This window comes from Ailuropoda melanoleuca, chromosome 12, assembly GCF_002007445.2.
Source record: "Ailuropoda melanoleuca isolate Jingjing chromosome 12, ASM200744v2, whole genome shotgun sequence".
Taxonomy (NCBI): domain Eukaryota; kingdom Metazoa; phylum Chordata; class Mammalia; order Carnivora; family Ursidae; genus Ailuropoda; species Ailuropoda melanoleuca.
The window spans coordinates 32,400,626-32,424,462 of record NC_048229.1 but is presented as its reverse complement, the minus strand read 5'-3'; the positions used below and the strand labels follow the sequence as shown (position 1 = coordinate 32,424,462).

At 44.7% G+C, this 23,837-nt stretch overlaps 1 protein-coding gene across 1 annotated transcript in view; it reads left to right on the top strand.

Moving 5' to 3' along the window:
• Window positions 1-849: 849 nt before the first annotated feature.
• Window positions 850-23,837, top strand: part of ARHGAP35 (Rho GTPase activating protein 35) — an 84,805-nt gene continuing 61,817 nt past the window's right edge. Inside the window, exons 1-2 of the mRNA XM_002923043.4 lie at window positions 850-4,745; window positions 17,158-17,302. Coding sequence (XP_002923089.2) covers window positions 1,062-4,745; window positions 17,158-17,302 — 3,829 coding nt within the window. The 5' untranslated portion in view covers window positions 850-1,061. The remainder of the gene's footprint in view (window positions 4,746-17,157; window positions 17,303-23,837) is intronic.

Genomic DNA, 23,837 nt, shown 5'->3' with positions numbered 1-23,837 from the left:
AGATTTTATTTATTTATTTGACAGAGAGAGACAGAGAGAGAGGGAACACAAGCAGGGGGAGTGGGAGAGGAAGAAGCAGGCTCCTAGCAGAGGAGCCTGATGTGGGGCTTGATCCCAGAACGCTGGGATCACGCCCTGAGCCGAAGGCAGATGCTTAACGACTGCGCCACCCAGGCGCCCCTGGTGGTGATTCATTACCCTCTGTGTTAACCCAGTTTCTCTTCTGTATACTTAGTGGGTTTTTTTGTTCCTCTTCCCTTTGCAACTAATAAGTATCAGGAGACACCTCAGTTCTGTGCACATATCCTGATTCTCATCAAAATCTCCCCCCAGACTTAGCATCAAGTGATGATTCTTTTCTGATCCAGTAGTATGAACTCAAGTTCCTGTATTGTGCAGTGGGTTGTAATTTCTTACTGTATTTAATTATTTTGGTGCTCAAATTGTGCCAGATTTGCCCAGTGGGAGCCCTTCTAACTGGCTCCTGTGTCTTTGTGAGGTGCCCTATCATTTTTTCTAGCACTTCTTTCCTTTCCTGAATAAAAGGATATTCTAGGCTCATCTTGTACCAACCCTGCTCTAGCCCTGGAATCAGCCACTTGTCCAAGGAGCACTCAAACCCTTGTTTTAGCACTCAGCTCACGGCTTACATATATGTCTTCCTCCGTTAGTTGTATTATACCTCCTGAGGGTGCAGAGATGTCAGTCTTACTCTTTTATCTTCACCCAGCATAAGGCCTGGCACATTTGATATTTTCTCTAAGAATTTGTTGAATTAAGAAAATTGGTTTTTGCTATAGTTCAGTGATTAAAATTGAGTTCCAAAATTACAGTGCTGATGGGTTTTCTTTTTCTCTCCCCTTTCTAGGAAGAAATGTTTACTATTTGGCGATGAGAAGCAGTGAAAACTGACCTCGTACTGGTATACAAACACTATGGGACCTGACAGTCTTGCTGCATGGGCAACCGGCCCCCACTAATAATGTGGGGACGCCATCAGGTCCACTGGAAAACACTAATCTGATCTTGGAAGTGGCTGATCGTGGCAGGATGTGTCGACGATGATGATGGCAAGAAAGCAAGATGTCCGCATTCCCACCTACAACATCAGTGTGGTGGGATTGTCTGGGACCGAGAAGGAGAAGGGCCAGTGTGGCATTGGGAAGTCTTGTCTGTGCAACCGCTTCGTGCGCCCAAGTGCTGATGAGTTTCACTTGGACCATACCTCTGTCCTCAGCACCAGTGACTTTGGTGGGCGAGTGGTCAATAACGACCACTTTCTCTATTGGGGAGAAGTTAGCCGTTCCCTGGAGGATTGTGTGGAATGTAAGATGCACATTGTGGAGCAGACGGAGTTCATTGATGATCAGACTTTTCAACCTCATCGAAGCACGGCCCTGCAGCCCTATATTAAGAGAGCTGCTGCAACCAAGCTCGCATCAGCTGAAAAACTCATGTACTTTTGCACTGACCAGCTGGGGCTGGAGCAGGACTTTGAGCAGAAACAAATGCCAGATGGAAAGCTGCTGATTGATGGTTTTCTTCTTGGTATTGACGTTAGCAGGGGCATGAATAGGAACTTTGATGACCAGCTCAAGTTTGTGTCCAATCTCTACAATCAGCTTGCAAAAACAAAAAAGCCCATAGTGGTGGTCCTGACTAAGTGTGATGAGGGTGTGGAGCGGTACATTAGAGATGCACATACTTTTGCCTTAAGCAAAAAGAACCTCCAGGTTGTGGAGACCTCAGCAAGATCCAATGTAAATGTGGACTTGGCTTTCAGCACCTTAGTGCAACTCATTGATAAAAGTCGGGGAAAGACGAAAATCATTCCTTATTTTGAGGCTCTCAAGCAGCAGAGTCAGCAGATAGCTACGGCAAAAGACAAGTATGAATGGCTGGTGAGTCGTATTGTGAAGAACCATAATGAGAACTGGCTGAGTGTCAGCCGAAAGATGCAGGCCTCTCCTGAGTACCAGGACTATGTCTATCTGGAAGGGACTCAGAAAGCCAAGAAGCTATTTCTGCAGCACATCCACCGCCTCAAGCACGAGCACATTGAGCGCAGGAGGAAGCTGTACCTGGCAGCCCTTCCGTTAGCTTTTGAAGCTCTTATACCCAATCTAGATGAAATAGACCACCTAAGCTGCATAAAAACCAAAAAGCTCTTGGAGACCAAGTCAGAATTCCTGAAGTGGTTTGTCGTGCTTGAAGAGACACCGTGGGATGCCACCAGCCACATTGACAACATGGAGAATGAACGGATTCCCTTTGACTTGATGGATACCGTCCCTGCCGAGCAGCTCTATGAGGCCCACTTAGAGAAGCTGCGGAATGAGAGGAAAAGAGCCGAGATGAGAAGGGCATTTAAAGAAAATCTGGAGACCTCCCCCTTCATAACTCCTGGAAAGCCTTGGGAAGAGGCCCGTAGTTTTATTATGAATGAAGATTTCTACCAGTGGCTGGAAGAATCTGTATACATGGATATTTATGGCAAACACCAAAAGCAAATTATAGACAAAGCAAAGGAAGAGTTTCAGGAGCTGCTTTTGGAATATTCAGAATTGTTTTATGAGCTGGAGCTGGATGCTAAGCCCAGCAAGGAGAAGATGGGTGTCATTCAGGATGTTCTGGGGGAGGAACAGCGATTTAAAGCATTACAGAAGCTCCAAGCGGAGCGTGATGCCCTTATCCTGAAGCACATTCATTTTGTGTATCACCCAACCAAGGAAACATGCCCTAGCTGCCCAGCTTGTGTGGATGCTAAGATAGAGCACTTGATTAGTTCTCGGTTTATCCGACCATCTGACCGGAATCAGAAAAATTCACTCTCTGACCCCAATATTGATAGGATCAACTTGGTTATCTTGGGCAAAGATGGCCTTGCACGTGAGTTGGCCAATGAGATTCGAGCTCTTTGTACAAATGATGACAAGTATGTGATAGATGGTAAAATGTATGAGCTTTCCCTAAGGCCAATAGAAGGGAATGTCAGGCTTCCTGTGAACTCTTTCCAGACGCCAACATTTCAGCCCCATGGCTGTCTCTGCCTTTACAATTCAAAGGAATCTCTGTCCTATGTGGTGGAGAGTATAGAGAAGAGTAGAGAGTCCACACTTGGCAGGCGAGATAATCATTTAGTCCATCTCCCCCTGACGTTAATCTTGGTTAACAAGAGAGGAGATACCAGTGGAGAGACCCTGCATAGCTTAATACAGCAAGGTCAGCAGATTGCCAGCAAACTGCAGTGTGTCTTTCTTGACCCTGCTTCTGCTGGCATCGGTTATGGACGCAACATTAATGAAAAGCAAATCAGTCAAGTTTTGAAAGGACTCCTGGACTCCAAGCGTAACTTAAACCTGGTCAGTTCTACTGCTAGCATCAAAGATCTGGCTGATGTTGACCTGAGAATTGTCATGTGTTTGATGTGTGGGGATCCTTTCAGTGCAGATGACATACTCTTTCCTGTCCTTCAGTCCCAAACCTGTAAGTCTTCCCATTGTGGAAGCAACAGCTCTGTTTTACTTGAACTACCAATCGGACTCCACAAGAGGCGCATTGAACTGTCTATTCTTTCATACCATTCCTCATTTAGCATCAGAAAAAGCCGGTTGGTCCATGGGTACATTGTTTTTTATTCAGCCAAACGTAAGGCCTCCTTGGCTATGTTACGTGCCTTTCTTTGTGAAGTGCAGGATATTATCCCCATTCAGCTGGTCGCGCTCACTGACGGCGCCGTAGATGTCCTGGACAATGACTTAAGTAGGGAACAGCTGAGTGAGGGGGAGGAGATTGCTCAAGAAATCGATGGAAGGTTCACAAGCATCCCCTGTAGCCAACCCCAGCATAAACTTGAGATCTTCCACCCATTTTTTAAAGATGTGGTGGATAAAAAGAACATAATTGAGGCTACTCATATGTACGATAACGCTGCCGAGGCCTGTAGCACCACGGAAGAGGTGTTTAACTCCCCCCGAGCGGGCTCTCCACTCTGCAACTCAAACCTGCAGGATTCGGAAGAGGATATTGAGCCCCCTTCTTACAGCTTGTTTCGAGAAGACACCTCACTGCCCTCTCTGTCCAAAGACCATTCTAAGCTCTCTATGGAATTGGAGGGAAATGATGGGCTGTCTTTCATCATGAGTAATTTTGAGAGTAAACTGAACAACAAAGTACCTCCACCAGTCAAACCAAAGCCTCCTGTCCATTTTGATATTACGAAGGGGGATCTGTCTTATTTAGACCAAGGCCATAGAGATGGACAGAGGAAGTCTGTGTCTTCTAGCACCTGGCTACCTCCAGATGGGTTCGATCCTTCTGATTATGCTGAACCCATGGATGCTGTGGTCAAGCCAAGGAATGAAGAAGAAAACATATACTCAGTGCCCCATGACAGCACCCAAGGCAAAATCATCACCATTCGGAATATCAACAAAGCCCAGTCCAATGGTAGTGGCAATGGCTCTGACAGTGAAATGGACACCAGCTCTCTGGAGCGAGGCCGCAAGGTCTCCATCGTGAGCAAGCCAGTGCTATATAGGACGAGATGCAGCCGGCTAGGGAGGTTTGCCAGTTACCGAACCAGCTTCAGTGTGGGGAGCGATGATGAGCTGGGGCCCATCCGGAAGAAAGAGGAGGATCAGGCATCTCAAGGTTACAAAGGGGACAATGCCGTCATTCCCTATGAGACAGACGAAGACCCAAGGAGGAGGAATATTCTTCGCAGTCTAAGGAGGAACACTAAGGTAAGACACGAGTTTAGGAATGAGTCACAGCAGTGGCTCACACAGTGTCTTGGTGAAAACTGATTGATGAAGATGATGATGGTGATTTTCAAGGACAGCTTATTCTGGTAAAAAAGAAATTGGTCTGTGTGTGTATTTACTCTCTGACTTAGCATAAAGTAAGCAGTGTCTCAGATTGCTACTACTGGCAGCTCACAAGTAGTACGGACCTTAGATAGGCAGCTTGAGTTTGACTTTTCTTTGTCCCAAACAATAGTTAGGTAATTACCAAAATGAGTAGATCGTGTAGAACTTGTCGGTATCCTGACAAGTAGCCAAGCCAGTGACGATATGCTTGCTCTTCATTTACGTAAACACCAGAATCTAAAATTGCATGCTTCAGTCTCCAGCTGCTAAACAAACATTTCACCCATGCTACTCGTAAAAGCTCCTCCTTCCCCTCAGTGACCCGTAAAGGTTGCTGCATTTTATCTTCTTTTTTTAATATTTTACTTATTTGAGAGAGAGAGCACACAAGCAGGGGGTTGGGAGTAGGGGCAGAGGGAGAGGGAGAAACAGACTCCCCCCTGATCAGGGAGCCCGATGCCGGGCTCTATCCCTGTACCCTGAGATCGTGACCTGAGTCAAAGGCAGACACTTAACTGACTAAGCCATGCAGGCGCCCCAGGTTGCTGCATTTTAGATGAGGAAAAATTGGATGATTATTTTGTTTGCACACAAATCAATGACAGGTCTTAGGTACATAAATGAAAAGTAAGAACCTTGCCACTCCGAGTTATAAACCTGTCCCATACACACGAAATAATAAACCTGTCCCATATTTGTAAAATTGGAGTGCCCTCTGGGTGCATTATTTTAAGTGAGATGCTGCTGCTATCAGTGAGGGCTTCAGATTTGATTTAGGGACCAAAGCGGGATGGGCAGAAAGTAAACTGCACATATTAACAGTGTCAGACCTGGGGCGCCTGGTTAGCGCAGTCGTTAGGCGGCTGCCTTCAGCTCAGGGCGTGATCCCAGTATTCCGGGATCGAGTCCCACATCGGGCTTCTCCACAGGGAGCCTGCTTCTTCCTCTCCCACTCCCCCTGCTTGTGTTCCCTCTCTCGCTGGGTGTCTATCTCTGTCAAATAAATAAATAAAAAATCTTTTAAAAAAAAACAAAACAGTGTCAGACCTGCCATCAGTTGTAGGGGAAACAGTCCCAAATGCAACAGCAGATAAAACCTCTTTATCTTGTGTAGAATCGCAGTGTACAGAGTAGAGTGTCCTGTCCCCTTAGGCTTTAGGCTTTGAGACAGAACAGGTATTTCTTCCCAACTTTTTTTTCCCCCCTATTTAGAGTAGAGGGAAATGCTCTGTTTTTCAGAGAAAGACATCTTGTGAGATCCGACAACAGGACCGTGTTACATGATAGCCCACAACCAGCCTTGGGATACACAGAATGATTTTTCTGCATTGAAAGCTTTTCCTCCTCTCCTGACCATGAAACAGCAGAGAACAAAGTGACTTGTCTGGTTTCAGGAAACTGTGGAAGAAAGCTTGCCAAAAGCTTGTGTTATTACAAGACATACCAAATCAGAAGGATCTGGAGTCCAAGCTGTTTTAAGAGTTGACGATTCTGTCGTAAAAGATCACCTGGAGGCTAGTTCTGGAGGTTAAGAGGGCCCTCGGAGATGGAGGAACATGGTGCCTGGCCCTCACAAGGAGAACATATCACTCTATGTTCCCTGATAGCATACACCGTGCTCCCCAATCACCATTGCCTGGAGCTTCCAGAATTTTCTTACCTGTGTGGTTTCAGAAAGGGCAGGGCGGTATCATGTGCTGTGTTCCCTCCCCGTCTGAACTGAACATTAGTAAATATCATGGGCTTTTGATTTCCCCTGGTTTTGTTTTTCCACTTGGACTCCTTCATCTGCCTTCAGTATTTTGTTCTTCAAGGGTTAGTAGTGGGCAGATCCACGGAAAACAGTTCTCATTTAGGAAGTCAGAAAGTAGCCTCACCTGCCTCCTAGTATTTCCTCAAAGCTCCTCTGTTTAACAATACTGGAATCCAAACATTTTGAACGTTTTGACTTTCTTCTCTTCCTCCTCCACTCCTGATGAAGACTGTTACCAGAATAGCTTATCTAAATGCTGACAGTCTTAATTTGTGGGGGTGTTTGCACACCTGGGAATTAGGATGGTGGCATAATAGCACACTGAATTATAACTAATTTTCTGGCTTCTAGCTACATTTTTAATACTTGTTGAAGATAATGCTTATTTTAAGACACATTCCCAAACAAGCCATGCTTTAAAGAGCACACACGGTAGGCTCAGCAGAAAACAGCTGGTGTCCATGTTTTTAAAGAGCCACTTCCTAACGTAGAATTTCCTTACACTGGGTGGCTGGGTCAGCACGCAAGAAGTGATCGACTTCCCGTCTGTTAGTTATGTGGGCCACACCTCTTCAAGTCAAATGAAAATGATACCTCTGGCCCGAGAGCAGTAGCGTGCCGGAGTCAGTTCAGGAGTATCCTTTGGAAAGTGTGAGTAAAAGGTGAAATTTTCCTGCCTTGGAAAATGGTGCTTTGAAATGAGTGTAGCTGCTTTGTCATCCTAATGCAGAGATAAGCAGAGCCTGTATTCTCTTCCCCATAGGGGCAAACCTCCTATTAAAATCGCTGCCTTAAGAAAGCAGACTGACACTTGTTTTACTGGAAAAGCAAGATACCATGGGGCAGAGAATGCCAAGGCAATCCCTACGTGGGGGATTTGGCCTTTGATTTTTACTGGCATGACAAAGCAATATAGTATTTATTTGAAGTGAGGGGAGAGCCAATTGGTAATGGAAAACACACTTAGTGCTTCCTACATGCCGGACACCACTGGGGAAATAGCACAGATCCTTCTTGCCCAGACTGGAGCTCCCGGTTGAGGTGGCAAGACCTATAGAACTACTGAAAATAAGTGGTGTGCCCAGGACTGTGTTGGGCAGAATGGAAATCCCAGGCCGGGGACCTGGGACAGTTAAGGAGCACAGTGTGTGGAGTGCTGAGCGGCTGGGGTTCTTGGAAGGGGTGGGGGGGTGCCGCTAAAGTCCAATCCCAGCTCCTCTGCCCCCTCACTGGGACTGGGGGCACGTGATTCACCACCATATCCCTTAGGGAAAAAGGGAGAACACAGCAGCACCTTCCTCATGGGGTGAGAATGGAGTGAGGTCATGCACATGAGACACCGAGCAGGCTGCATCCTGGACAGGTGTTAGGGGTTGCAGTGTTGTTATTTAATGAGACCTCGAAGAGTGAGGAGTGAGTAGGACTGAAGCCAGAGAGGTAAGGAAAGGCCTGAAGGTAAAAATGTGCGTGTTGTATTCAAGGAGAGGAGAGTGCTGGTCTGGTCTAGCTGAGGGCTTGGGGGACCAACATTGTTCCTCCCTTTTGTGTAAGTTTTAACCCTGTGTGTTACTTAGCTGCTTTCTCAGCACTTACCCTAGCAACAGCCCTAATAACAACAACAAAAAGCTATGCTCTGGGTACCAATGTGATGTGGAGAAAGAGAAATTGCCCGGCTCCCTTGGCTGATTTGCTAGATTAGCTCTTTACTGTAAAATTGGAGTTGGAGTGTGAGGGAATCGCTTTCATTTCTGTTAATGAAAGTGCAGACTGTAAAGCTGACTGTCATTCTGGGTCCTTTTCCCAGCTGAACCATTTAGCAAACCACCCTCATAGTGGGAGCCTTCCGCACTCAGCTGAATGAAATTGAAAATCTACGATTGCAGTGGGGCCCATGAATAGATGCTTTGTCTGTAAAGAGTTGTTGTTGCACATGGTCTCTGTCTCTCAGTACCATGCGTTTGCAAAGATGAGATCAGGACCGGCAGGGTCTTATTTTAAAACCAAAAAAACAGGCTGGGGAATCTTGCTCCACAAAATGTGCCTTTTGGGTAAGCTCGGATTGCTGAATTTAGTGTGACCACGGATTTAGAGAAGACATTATTGGCTATTCACCCTTCTGTCTGATGTGCCCTTATCTTTGTGTTTTAAAAAAAAAAAAAAGACAAAACAGAATGATAAAGAAAATCTTTCACTCACTGTAGCTACCACATGACAAGACAACCTATTGAAAAGCAAACCAATTCAATCACGCATTGTTTGGTCTATAAGGCACCAAGTAACCAGTTTGACAGTTTGTGTCTCTCCCTCACCGCCCCCCCCCCCCAGTGAATTGGCTTATTTCATTGGATTCAGTGAATCGGGTGGTTGTTGTGGCTTTGTGTGGACACAGCTCTCATTTTGTGAGGCCTAGAACGGAGTTAAAGTTTCTAGTGTGAATAAAAACCAGCTGGGGAATTGGACTGCTAGCTCCCCAGGGAGGGATGTTGCATTTTGACAGACAGGCTGAATGGTATGAAATATAAGCTCTTTGTAACCTGCTCAGGAAAGACTCAGTGTGTGCTTCAGAAAAGGCTAGTCCAACTCAATGAGCTGTAAGGCCAAATAAATACTGTGGTCTTAAAAATGGGGTGGGGGTGCCTACTTGACCTTGGATTTTCTGATTCCTGAAAGAATTATCTTTTCAAAGAAGTGCTTTTGCTCCAAAAGCATACGCTCATCCATTCATTTTTAGAAAGAAACATTCAATGCGCATGCGTTTAGTGAGCACCTGTGCACCTGGCTTCATGCTGAGTACCGTGTGTGTGGTGGTTGTGTTTACGGGATGGTGGATTTTAAACATGTGCTGACATGTGTTTGGATACTACTAGAGGTGCAGGGTACTAAGGCATTGTTGAGCAAGCGGTTTTAACTTCAGCCAGGATAGCTGGGAAAGGTCCTCAAGGAAACAGTTTCTGAACTGAGACTTACAGGGTGAGGAGGACAGAGGCAGTGAGTGAAGATGGAGGTTGGAGAGAACTCTTGAGAAAACAGTATGGAACGTGGAGCTGGGACGCGGGGCAGGGGGGACTTGAAAGAAACCTAGAGGGGCTACTGAGAGTGAGGGCTGCGAATACCACGGGAAGGGTCTCGTACTTCCCGCGGTGTACCGCATTCTTACTGCGTGCCAGGTCCAGTACCCAGCATTGTCCCGTTGCCACCGCTCATGTTAGTGTAGTTACTAAATAGAGGAGCAGAGATTTTTGAATTTGCTCTTCTGACTTTCACTTGCAGTGGGTTTCCAGAGCCCAGCCTGCAAGAAAGGTGGTGGTATTCAATAGACAGGCACACGTTTGGGCCACTCAGTCAATCTAGTTAATGTGTTCATTTCAGACAAAGGACTGTGATTATTATCTTAAAAAAAATCCATTTCCCCGCACTGCCCCCTAAGAATGGCCTGGTGCTGTTTCTGGCTTCAGAGTCTAGTTGACTAGAGGGTAAAAAGGCATGGAGACACTGAAATAGCAACTGGAACTTTGAGAAATTGTTTTGAACTGGTGTCACGCATTTTCTCAGTTTATTTTAAGCCTGAAGAGCGGCTGTAGTGTGTTTTTGGTGACAAACATAGACTATCTTTAACTATGGGCCTTAGCTTATAGCACACCTGTTCTTCAAAAAAAAAAAAAATTTACAATAGGCAACCCAAATCTATTTTTCAAAGAGAAGAGAATTGCTCTGATCATCACTAAACTACTCTGTTCTCGTCCACCACCTAGTGACACTGAAATATCTTGGTAGGGACCCAAATTATTTCAGCCGGAGTGAAGAATCACCTGTTTCCATAGAGAAAGGTCTTCTGAATGCATTTTATTCAGTATTTGAGAAGAGACAAGTAGATAAAAACTGACCTATAACTCTTGAGAAGTCCAAATCCAGTGAATGTTGGATCAGGCAGGATGTGTGTTAAAAAAATTTCCTAGATCTAGTGGGCCCTCCTTTCTAGTGAGTCCCCTGTCGCACTGGCCGTTCAGTCTTAGACAGTGGCAGGGACTGACCCAGATTTGCCAGACTTCACACCTTTCTAGAGCAAAAAGCTGTGGTTTCATTTTATTTGGGGCCTGTAAGGGGATGACACGCCTTTCTTTTCCCATCATGGCAGAGGATTAGGGATGCTAGGAAGGCAGAGACTTTATGCTACTTCCTGTTCTATCCCTAAATAATGATGCTCAAGATAGTGGGTGACCGGGTCATAATACTGACTGCCAGCGTGAAGGAGCCCAAGTCTAGTAAGCATTTGTGCTTTCAAAGCCGATTTTGCCAGTGAGAACAAATCCACCCTCAGGTTTTCCCTTAAACTTGAGCTTAGCTTTTTTTCAGAGCCAGAAGGGGGAGCACCAGTTAACCAAGAATACATTTGGGGCATGAGTGAGGAACTTGATTGAAAAGGTTCTTTTGAAGCTCTGTTGGAAATTATGAGAGAATCGTTCTAATAGGAAAGCTGTAATGTTGAATATAGAATGCAAGAAGGTACTTTGGGGAAAACCTATAGTAATGTAGTGTATGGGATCTTTTGGTTTTTCTGACTCCTACCACTTACATTTAGTCCAGGGCCTCCCACTACACAACTTGGCAAACCGTGTGTGTGTGTGTGTGTGTGTGTGTGTGTGTGTGTCTCTCTCTCTCTCTCTCTCTCTCTCTCTCTCTCTAGGGCTTTGTTAGAAATCACTCTAGAGAGGGAGAGTTGTCCTCATACAGAGGACGCTGTCCCTATTCCAGACGACATTCAGTATATGGCATTTGTACTTTGAAGATTTTATTTATTTATTTATTTATTTGTTTGTTTGTTTATTTGAGAGATCACGAGCAGTGGGGGGAGGGGTAAAGGGAGAAGCAGACTCCCCGCTGAGCAGGGAGCCTGATGCGGGACTTGATCCCAGGACCCTGGGATCATGACCTGAGCCACCCAGGTGCCCTGGCATTTTTCCTTTAAAAAAAAAAAAAAATCCAACAGCCTGCGTTCTGTTTTTTATTTCCTTTATTAGATAGGTTACCAAGCATTTAAAAGACTGTGCTGGGTGGTAAAACTGTAGTGATCATATTTTCTGACTCTTAAAATCTGGATGATAAGTAATTTTATATGTATTGAGGGTATTTTATAGAGACCAGGAGAGAATATTGAGGTTGTCAGCTTAGGGTCACTAAATGACTACCTGCCGTTCCCACAGAGGATAGAGTCTTCTTCATCCAGAAAGAATGGCTGACCTCTCCATTGGAACCGTGAGAGACTCTCTTGTTCTTTGTGGTTCAGTTGTTACTCATCGGATATCTAAATCAGCTTGGTTTGCTAGGGATATATCTCTTTTACTGATCAGATTGTAAGTTCGTTGAGGGCGAGAGATGACTTTGGTCCTAGTATTAGCTCTGCTGCTAGTTTGCTATGTGACCATGGGCAAAATTCATTAAAAATGAAGAATACTAAGTAAGATCCTTGCTCTCTAGGAACTGAGTCCAGTAGGAAGATATTTGTATGTGTACATAAATGACTATCCTTTATTCAGTGGCCGCACAGTGATATAGGGTATTGATCACCTCAGCTGGTTTTTTAAAAGAGTCTGGGATGTACTGTCAGTATGAATAAGACCTTCTGAGCCTCGCTGCCTCACTTCTTCAGGAGAGCAGCACTATGTTAGAAGAAAAAGCCTCTGTACATACAGAGATAGTCCTCATCTTAGCTAAACTTGAAAAAAATATAAAGAAATATTGGCCCTGTGCATTATTGGAAACTGTTTTTGTTCAGGAAATTTATTGAGTGCCTACTGGATGTCAGGTCCTGGAACCCAGTCATCTGGCAGCCTGATAGAAAGCGCCCTACTCTGGGCTGCTTCTCATTCTTTGGCTGGCATTCTAACCTTTTTCTTGCCCCTGTGGACTCGGAGTGGCTGTGGAATGGGCTTACCACCCCACAGGCAGGTGACAGATGTTTTCCTAGTCTGCCAAGTTGGGAGTTTCCCTTGATGCTCTTTCCTTGCTTCAAAAATCAAGGGGCCAGTGGCAAATTCCAGTCACTGTTTCTTTGCAGTGCCATACTGGTGTAAACTATTGGTTCATTTCTTTGTTTCCTTTGCCACCTGGCTATTATCAAGACTAAGAATCAGGCATGTTTTTAAGGAAATTGAAATAAAGAACAATGGACTATGTTACTCATTCAAATAATGTATCTATCCAAAAGGACAAGAAGAAGGTGGTTCAAACTGACCCAGTCCTTTGTTTTTGTCATGACATTTCATCATGGAGTTCACGTAGGGCAGAGAGGGGCTTTGGTGTTCATAGATCACTAGCGTCTGGATCCTGGCTCTCTTGGTGCTGGGTGTGAATCTCTTTGAGCCTGTTTTCTCATATAAAATGGTGCTAATAACCCTTACCTAGAAGATGGTTGTGAGGTTTCAGATAATTGTGCAGAGCACCTAGCAATGTCCTGCACATGGCCACTCCTAATTAATCCCCATTTTCCATTTCTGACCCAATAAAACTCTAAACTTAGAGCCACAGATGTGTAGATGATTCTCAGGGCTTGGTTTCCTCTGGCTGGATGCCTTTTTCAATTCAGCCTGCTATGTGAGTGCCCTCAAAAGAAGATTGATGTTGGGATGGTATTACTTTCTCCTCTCCAAGGGCCTGCTGCTCTGAGTGCCTCAGGGACTCCATAATGAGTGACCCGTGCCTGACCGGGGACTGAGACAGCTGGCAGGCCACTCACAAGAGTGGCGTTTCCATCTGACATGTGCCCAGTAACCCTTCAGGTGCCTGATGTGTTGCTTGTTACAGCAGCAATCTTGCCCACCTCTTGGCGTGCACCACAAAGTCTGATTTCTTTACTAGAAAGGTTTAGAATTAGTTGTACAAGAATTCCCATCCTAATTTTGTGACACCCTACAGAGCCTTCAGTTACTTCTCAGGAGGTGTTTTGACATTCAGTAAACCATGGTTTGTTTAAATCTGAGAGAGAGAATCCGTGTCATTTAGCAAGGGGAGTTGGTGCTGTTGCCACAGCGTACTCTCCGTTCCCGCGTTTTATAACTAGATCTTGGATTCTTTGGGGTGAGAGGGATGAGGGCAGTTGTCAGATTTAAGCCATCCATCGAGTGGCAGAATCTCCTTGACGATGGGTGCGGCAGGCAGTGTGCAACCTCTGCTTTTAGTATTTACGGAGCAGTCCCTTCCTTTTTAAACAGCTGGGGATTTTGTTTTTTAAATTTTTCTTTATATTGGCCAAAATTGTCTAACTATGTTCTCCTCTTATCTCTCCCAACATAACCCTTTGGAACCATATAAAATGATCTCTTTCAACGAGACAGTCCCATAGCTATTCCAAATAACTGTCATAGTGCTCTCCTCTTTCCTTTCCAGCGTACAGATCCCTGGTGTTTTATGTGAGTGGGTCTTTATTACCTTAGAAATTCTCCAGATTGTCAGTCTTAATCATCGATTCCGTTATTTATTCATTCTTCCTCTCCCAGGACCTTGCAGAGGAAGACAGTGAATCACAGTGGTTAAGAGCACAGGTTTTGGAGTCAGAACTGAGTTGGGCAAGTAACTGAATTTTTTTAGGACTCAGCTTCTTCATCTTTAAAATGGGGTTCTTAAAATCCACACACACAGAGGTATAAGGAAATGTAATATTAAAATTTATTATCTGTTTACTCGAACTCTGGTTAGAAGGCTTTATGGTGATTAGAAAAGCTGCTTCCTTGCAGCTTCTCTTAAAGTTCCGTTTTTTTAATTCCTTAACAGTTTATTTGGAAGCATCAGTTTTACTGAAGAACAGTGCTATTGTTGTGTTAGTTTTGACAGGCAAATTCTGCGGGGTTGAGATTGATAAAAAGGATGTCGCTGGAATCTAAATGGGCTTCCTTGTATATTCTGATTCTGGAACTAATAATTTAAACTACATGGCATTTTTGGGGCATCTGGGTGGCTCAGTCGTTAAGCATCTGCCTTCAGCTCAGGTCATGATCCCAGGGTCCTGGGATCGAGCCCTGAGTCGGGCTCCCTGCTCAGCTGGAAGCCTGCTTCTCCCTCTCCCACTCCCCCTGCTTGTGTTCCCTCTCTCGCTGTGTCTCTCTCTGTCAAATAAATAAAATCTTTAAATAAATAAATAAACTACATGGCATTTTTAAGGGAGAGCATAGCTTGATTCATGGTTATCCGGTTGCAACAATGTGTGACTACAGAAGCACTCCCGCCTCTCTTTCCTCGAATTATTGGATGGCTGCTGTATGCTAGGCACTGAGCCAGGTCCCGCACATTTCGCCCTCGGAGCCCCTTGTGAGGAGGTGCTGTCCCTGAGATGCTAAGTCACTTAGCCAGAGTCACGGGACTTGTCTGTCAGGATTCAAACCCAGGTCTGTTAAGATGTCAACCCTTAAATTCTTTATGTTGTACTTCATATAAGTAGAAGATGCCCGGGAGAGAGTATAGATTGGTTCAATTACCTTGTGTAAAGATACATCATAAATCATTAATTTGCTTTTCCTTACTTCTTTGGTGAAAAGTCTAGGTCAGAGCTTAGAGATAGCGGCCATCACTTGCTGCAACCTGAGAGGCTGTGTGGCTGATTTTATGAGGAGTGGGACAGGGACAGGGGTGGGCTGTGTGGAGGACATGATTCTTTGGGACCCCAAGATCCGTTCACATTGCATTAGAGTCTTCCTGGCTGAATCAGTTAGCAGGCTCTATGAAGATTGGATTGCCTTTGCCTTTGGGTGGTCATTACAGGTAATGTCAGCCTCCAACCCAAATGGGTTTGTTCCTTCTTTCATGTACATTTTATTCTCAGCTGTTCTTTTTTTTACCACATGTTTGCACAGGAAGTCCTCAAAGAATCTCAGACTAAACAGGAAGTGATTTGTTCCCATATAAATAGAGGTACCAAAAGGAATGAGGATGGGCAGGATAAGGAAGGGGGAATGGTTGACCCTGACCTAGAAGCTAGTTAGTTGTCCCCTTTAGTGGATTTTATACAAAGATCCCCTAAATACTTTTTAAAAACTTTATTTACTTGAGAGCTCGTGCCTGCACAAGCAGGGGAGGGGCAGTGGGAGAGGGGAAGCAGACTCCCCTCTGAGCGCAAAGCCTGCCGGTGGGCTCGATCCCACAACCTCAAGATTGCAACCCGAGCAGAAGTCAAGAGTCAGATGGCCAACTGACTGAGCCACCCAGGAGCTCCATCCCTAAATACTTTTAAGTATATAGGTTGTGTACATTTGTAATAAATCTGCCCTTCTAATTTGGTCTTGTTAACTTGGAAATAAAGCCAAATTGCTGGAGCTACACCTGAGTCCATTTACCTTGATCCTCTTTGGTTACCCTCCTCCTCAGTAGATATTTTACCAAAAGGCCAAAATTGCAGGTGTAGGCTTTTAGGAAATTTAGCATTTGTTTAGAGCATTTTGTCTGCATGTGAGCTTCAAAATAAAAGGATTGAATAATTTTGGAGCAGAGTATCTCAGTAGTGTTTATGAGCATGAGCTTTGGAGACAGACCCTCCTGGGTCTTAATCGCAGCACTGTCACTTACTGGTTGTGTCATTTAGGCGCGTGGGACATTTTTCTCCGGTGAAGTGGAATGTCATGAGGTTTAAAAGAAATAGTATTTGGGGGGCGCCTGGATGGCACAGCGGTTAAGCATCTGCCTTTGGCTCGGCGTGATCCCAGCGTTATGGAATCGAGCCCCACGTCAGGCTCTTCCGCTATGAGCCTGCTTCTTCCTCTCCTACTCCCCCTGCTTGTGTTCCCTCTCTCACTGGCTGTCTCTATCTCTGTCGAAGAAATAAATAAAATCTTTAAAAAAAAAAAAAAGAAATAGTATTTGGGACTTGTTTGGTACCTAGTGAGCCCTCAAGTAGTAGTTGGTATTGCCGCCGTTGCTCCTGTTACTGACAAGGGGACTGCTGGGAAAGAGACAAAGTATTACCTTCTTTGTCCTGCTTGATGAGTTGGTTTTACCCTTTCCTAATTCCGAAGCCACTGAGAATTAACCCCAGGCCAATATAGCGAAGGAAGTTCTCCCTTGGAGCTTTCAGCACTAACAGAATGCATGCTCCATTTCTTTTCTGGAAAGAGGAAATTACTCATTCTCAAGTCCATCTTTTATCTTTTTAAAGATTTTAGCCACCTTCGAGTATATAACGTTCGTTATCCTTATGGGATGTTTGGAAAACTTCCTGTTTACTCCAGGACACCCTTGATAAAGGATGTGGATAGTCATCTCGTTGTGATTAACTAAACATGGCCTGCTTCTTATAAACTCCTTTGTTTGGATAATGCAGTCTCACACTCCGAGGTGTGACTGTGTGTCAGCTTGCTGTCAACTTGTGTGATATTTGCAGACTAGAAAATACAAAATTAGTGAGATGAGCAAGCGGGTCTCTATCCTGTTTGGAGTCTTTCCAGCAGTTTCCACACCACCATGAGTTCCCTTCTGGAAGCCTTACCGATGTTTGAGTTGCATGTTGTTACTTACTTTCTTTTTGTGCTTTCTTTTCTCTTTCCTGTACAGAAACCAAAGCCCAAACCCCGGCCATCCATCACAAAGGCAACCTGGGAGAGTAACTATTTTGGGGTGCCCTTGACAACTGTCGTAACTCCAGAGAAGCCCATCCCTGTTTTTATTGAGAGATGTATTGAGTACATTGAAGCCACAGGTAAGAGTGCGACTCAGAGTTGATAACAGCTTTCACTGTCTACGGGATTCTTTCCAGCGGCCTGAGCCGTCTGGGGACTCTGGGATCGTCTCTCCTTAAATGTGAGAGGCTTTCTGAGAAGGAGCTGAGCTGTCTGCACAGCTGTCAGACTTGCGGATCCTCCATCTGTGCCTAGTTCTGAGGCTATCGTACGGGATCTGTTAGACCTTTCAGTGCGCGGAGCATTGTGTTCTCAGGACTGCAGCTGTGGCTGGTGTCAGGTGCCTCCCCTGTGCTCCCTCAGCTCCCTGTCATAGCAGGCAGCCTCTTTGTGTCCTCGCAGATCTGTCAGCTGCTTGAGGGCAGGGGAATGGTCGTACGTACTATCATCGTGTCCGCAGCACCATACTGGACGCAAATGCTAGTGTAGTTTGGCTTAATACAATGAAGGGGTGATTGTGACTGTTCTGGCCCTTGGCCATTGAGCAGGTGCCTGAGATTCATTATTGACAGAATTTTTTTCCTGAAGTAAAAAAAAAAACAGCGAGGATCCTTGGATATATTCTGGTCAGACAGCTGACAACTTGGTGTTATCACAAAGACCAACTGTCTCAATATTTTCTACGTGGTTCTTGAACGTAGAACCTAGAAACAAAATTTTCCCTGTGTTGAAAACATTTATTTCATTCATTTAGTGTGACCCCATAACATGTTTCTTCGGCCTCTCTTTTGAAACCCCTGGAGCTTCCATTTTCATGCCATCGTTTCCCTTGGTTTTCTCCTGGTGCTTTCAGAGCTGATGAGTTCGAGAAGGTAGCGTAGCAGACACATGGTTATGTGAGGGCTTGAGCATTAACAGTGGAGTTCCAGAATATAGGCTTAAACTAATTTGAACCCAAGGTAGGGATTAGAGGCTTCCTCTTTGTTCTTTGTGATTCCAGTGTTATCTGTGATGATATTAAGTGTTGTGTGGTGTGCACAGCCTCCCAGGCTGTGCCGATAATTTCGGCAGCATCCTATTGAGCTGCATGACAGTGTTAATATTTACTTAGGACGTGCCAGATCAGAGAAAATAGGTTTCAAGTTGAAGCCTGCTAAAGACTTTGTAGTTATTTCCAGGGTTTTCTCTGCAACACAACAGGGTTGAATCACAGTAAGCACTTTGCCTAATCACAGCACATCTGCAGCTTTGTTTAGTTCATTCTGTTCCCAAAGCCTTTTCTCAGTGTCCATCTTTTTTTTTTTTTTTTTAAGATTTTATTTATTTATTTGACAGAGATAGAGACAGCCAGCGAGAGAGGGAACACAAGCAGGGGGAGTGGGAGAGGGAGAAGCAGGCTCATAGCGGAGGAGCCTGATGTGGGGCTCGATCCCATAACACCAGGATCACGCCCTGAGCCGAAGGCAGACGCTTAACCGCTGTGTCTCCCAGACGCCCCTCTCAGTGTCCATCTTTTGACACTGGTTTTATATCCGTTTCTTTCTGGCACCTCTCCCTTGGGCCAGGAGAAGATTGCACAAAGATTCTATTAGGTGACCTAGCACTTCAGAGAGACAGTTTGTGTCATCTCAGGGAGGGGGAGGGCACTTTTTCCTGAACTTTTTGTTTTGAAATTATTTTAGATTGATTGGAAAGGCACAAAAATTATCAGTTTAAACAAATTGAAAGTTACAAAAATTCCCAGGTTTCTTAAATGTATTTTACCAGTTTCCCGTACCATTCTTTCTGTATATACGTTTGTATCTTTTTTCTGAAATGTTTGAAAGTTTGCAGATCTGATGCACCTTTACTTCTGACTACCTCTGTGGGTATTTTCTAAAAATATTCTCTTACATAATCACCAAGCAGCTGTCATACTTAGGACAGTAACACTGACCCAGCACTAACCTACCTAATCTGTGGATGTTTTCATTTCATCAGTTATCCCAGTAATGTCCTTTATAGCAAAACACAGAAGTTGTTTTTGGACCACATGACAGGTTTAGTTGTCAAGCCTTTAGTCTCTTTTAATCTAGAACAGTTTAGTCTACCCATTTTTCATGGCCTTGATAGGTTTTTTGTTTTTTTGTTGTTCTTGTTATTTTTTGTTTTTTAAAGATTTTGTTTATTTATTTATTTGACACAGAGAGAGAGCACAAGCAGGGGGAGCAATAGAGGGAGAGGGAGAAGCAGACTCCCCGCTGAGCAGGGAGCCTGATGGCGGGGCTCAGTCCCAGGACCCCGGGATCATGACCCGAGCCGAAGGCAGACACTTCACTGACTGAGCCACCCACGCGTCCCATGGACTTGATAGTTTTAAAGAATACAATCAGTTATTTCGTAATAGGTTCCTCCTCAGTTTGGTGTTTTTTGTTTTTTTGTTTTTTGGATGTTTTCCTCATGATTAGGTTCATATTTGACCTTGGGAAGAAACAGCAGGGAAGTGATGCCGTGTCCTTCTCGGTGCATCACACCATGTGACACGTGATGTCAGTTTGTCCCATCACTGGCAATGTTCACTTTGGTCCCTTGGTTAAGGTGGTGGTGTGTACAAAGCTTCTCCACTGCAAAGCTACTCTTTGCCCGCAGTTTTATTCCCTGATTCCTTCAGCATTTATTGGTTGGTTTTCTCCTGTCAGGGAGAGCTTTCCCTTTTCAGGGGGAGCCTTGTGTGAATGGTCTCCTCAAGTGGCCCACCTGTGGTAGCCCAAGGTGCCGAAATGTTACCCACATACCCTCCAGCTGAGCACGTCGGTGGTCTTGACCTGCCCCACCTAGCTTGCTTCTCCCACTCTTAGACTGTGATTCATTATTTGCTATCCAGTGATAAGATTATGCCTCTCCTTGCTCTTCTACTTATGAATCCTTTCGGGTATAAGTCTTCACCACCTGCCACTACCGGGCTGTTGCTTTTCTTAAAGCTCTGTGAGACTGTGCCACTGTCCATACTGTCACCAAAAAGCTTGGAACTTCAGGGTCATCTCCAGTAAGTTCCCAAGTCTGTCACTTCTACTTCATCATCTGTTGGCTCTGTCCCCTCCATTTCATTTCCGCTTCCCCACCATCACCCCCTGCAGTCCATCCTGATTACCTGAGAGTTCCTCTACCAGAAAGCTCTTCTTACTGCCTCGTTGCCTACCAGATGCGGGCCACGGTCTTGGCTCCTCCCATATGTAGTACTGTTATGGTTGTCTGCCTGCCTTCCTGCCCCCCGGCCTTCCTCTGTCTCTCTCTCCCTTCGTTCTTCCTTTTCTCTCCCCCACTTTCTGTTTTATACTACAGCAAGCATTAATTTTTAAATTGTTACGAGAGTACAAGCTAAATTCCTTTTTTTCTCATTTTTAAAATTTAAATTAACATATAATGTATTATCGGTTTCAGAGGTAGAGGTCTGTGATTCAGCAGTCTTATGTAATACCCAGTGCTCATTCCATCACGCGCCCTCCTTACTGTCTATCACACAGTTGTCCCATCCCCCCACCCCCTCCCCTCCAGCAACCCTCAGTTTGTTTCCTGATTAAGAGTCTGTTACGGTTTATCTCTCTCTCTGGTTTCATCTTGTTTTATTTTTTCCTCTCTTCCCCTATGATCCTCTGTTTTGTTTCTTAAATTCCACATATCAGTGAGATCATATGATAATTGTCTTTCTCTGACTGACTCATTTCACTTGGCATGATACCCTCTAGTTCCATCCACGTCATTGCAAATGGCAAGATCTCATTTTTTTGATGGCTGAGTAGTATTCCATTGCGTGTGTGTGTGTGTGTGTGTGTGTGTGTGTGTGTGTGTGTGTGTACACCACCTCTTCTTTATCCATTCATCTCTCATTGGACATCTGGGCTCTTTCCATAGTTTGGCTATTGTGGACGTTGCCACTATAAACATTGGGGTTCAGGGGCCCCTTCGGATCACTACATTTGTATCTTTGGGGTAAATACTAAGTAGTGCAATTGCTGGGTCGTAGGGTAGCTCTATTTTCAACTTTTTGAGGAACCTCCATGCTGTTTTCTAGAGTAGCTGCACCAGCTTGCATTCCCACAAGCAGAATTTCTTTGTATTTCTCTGTTTTGCATGTGTGGTGTGAAATTTTTTTTTTAAAGATTATTTATTTATTTATATGACAGAGATAGAGACAGCCAGCGAGAGAGGGAACACAAGCAGGGGGAGTGGGAGAGGAAGAAGCAGGCTCCCAGCGGAGGAGCCTGATGGGGGGCTCAATCCCAGAACTCCAGGATCACGCCCTGAGCCGAAGGCAGACGCTTAACAACTGAGCCACCCAAGCGCCCCTGGTGTGAAATTTATCCCACATTCCCCCTAGCCTCTGGAACTTGTCCTCATTCTTCCAAGACTCCCCTACTCCCAGTGGCCCTTTGAATGTAACCTCCCTGGTGGCTCTCAGGCACATTTCAGCTTGCGGAGAATAGGATTCTCTGTTCTTGTTTCCTGAGTGTGGCACACAGTATATACTTGTTGATTAAATGAGTGGTCTTTAACCTGGAGTACCTTAATTCCTTCCTTCCTTCCTTCCTTCCTTCCTTCCTTCCTTCCTTCCTTCCTTCCTCCTTTTAAATTTTGGTTATATACATCCCCTCATTGGCATTAGTTTGTACTTTTATAGAATTTCAGGAAAAAAATTAAACCTGGTATCTATGAATTTAGCATGTGTGTGTGTGGGGGGGTGCTCTTTTCCCTAAAAGAATTTTTTTCCTCTTCATAAAATTCAGGCGTGTTCATAGTAGAAATTCAACAAATGGCAAAAACTGAAAAAGAATTTAAAGATTCATTGATCTTCCACTTAGTGAATACCACTGTTAATGGGCTGCTGTATTTCCTTGTAGCCTTATTTCTCTACATATGTGTGTTGGTTTTTACTTTTACATAATTTAGAATATGCAGTATATAGTTCTCAAAAAAAATTTTAACATAAATTAGACAAGGCAAAAGAACCCTGAGTTTACCAGCTTACCTACTCCTGTTTTCCTGCAGGAAAAAAATAACAGTAACCAAGAGGTGGGTCGGAGGACCATTTTTTTTGAAAATCACTGTTTTTTAAACCAGATGTTGCTTTGTGAGCGTGCTCCCTGTCAGTAATTACTTCGTGAAAATATGACTTTTTAATTTGAAGAGCAGCCGGTTTTATTAAGTATTCATGAATCAGGCAGCATCCCGTCCAGCAAGCAGAGGGGATCTCCCTCAAAAGAATACGACATGTAATTGCTACATAATGTTCCAGGAAATAGCTGGATCACAGGTCATTTAACCGTTCTCCTGTCTGGGGCTCATGTGGCACCTTTTCCTGATGGACTTGAAGAAGCAGATTAGCTGGGACAGGCATTTTGGAGGAGTGCCGCAGAGCTTCAGAGCTGCAGTTAGACCAGGTTTGGAGTCATTGTTCTGCCAGTTACCCTTCTGTAAACTGGGGGTGACGACAGGACCTGCCTCCACGGGCTGGCGCTGGGTGTGGCGCGTGGCCCAGGCAAGTGCCCAGCGTGTGCTGGTTGCCGCTGTAGCTTCACCAGACGTACGGTGGTTCTTTTCGCGACTACCCGTCGGCCTCTACCATTAAACGTAGATTCCGTGACTTGACTTTTCTCCCCAGCTTCTAAACTGAATGCAGGAAACCCCATTGAAGAGTTGAGAGTAGGATGATGATCACCCAGAGGTGATCCCCAGAGGTTAGCGTTTTGCCACATTTGCCCTTTCTTTCCCTAATTTTTATCGTTGTTAAATCATTTGAGAACAAGCTGCAGATGCCACATCACTTCACTCCTACAAATCTCAGCCTGTATCCCTAAGCTTAAGAGGAGTTTCTCCTTCATAACTGCAGTAGCATTATCACTGTTAAGAACAATAGCATTAATTCGGTAGTATTTCACATGTGTTCCATGTTTTAATTTACTCAGTTGACTTAAAACTCTTATAGATGAGATTTTGTTCTAAGAGCCAAGCAGTGTTCACAGTGCATTTGGCTGTTGCTTCCTTTGTCTCTTTCAGTCCAGAACAGTTCTCTTTGCCTTGTGTTTTGTTTTGTTTTGTTTTGAATGATGACCTTATTTGAAAAGTCTAGACAGTTGTCTTGGAGAATGTCCCCTTGCGTGGTGTCCTGTCTGTACTTCACCGTCATCCTCAGCCCCCTTCTGCCACCACCCATAGCTGCCTCATCACGTGGCTCCTATCTGAGCAGAGGCCTGGGACTGATGAGACTTTGTTGAATGAATTATGGATTAGGTGTTTTCCCAGGTCTGACTAACTTAGACTGAACTTGCACCTAAGGAGAGCCTCTGCTGCCACCTGACCTCTCCATCCCATCTCCCTCTCTTGCTCATGATAGAAATCGTCCTATGACTTGTTTCCATGTGGTAATTCAGGCAGGTTGTCTGGCTGATTGGAGGGGACACTCCAAATGAAATGTGTTTGCCAGGTCTGTCCTAAGCGGTTCAGTCAGAAGTCATAGTTTTTGTATCTGTCTCGTGTACCTTGGCACTTTGCTTGTCCTGGCAAATAAAACATTACATCATTACTTTCAGAGGCAGTGTGGGAGCTCACACTCCTGCCCACCATGGTGGGAAAGAAATC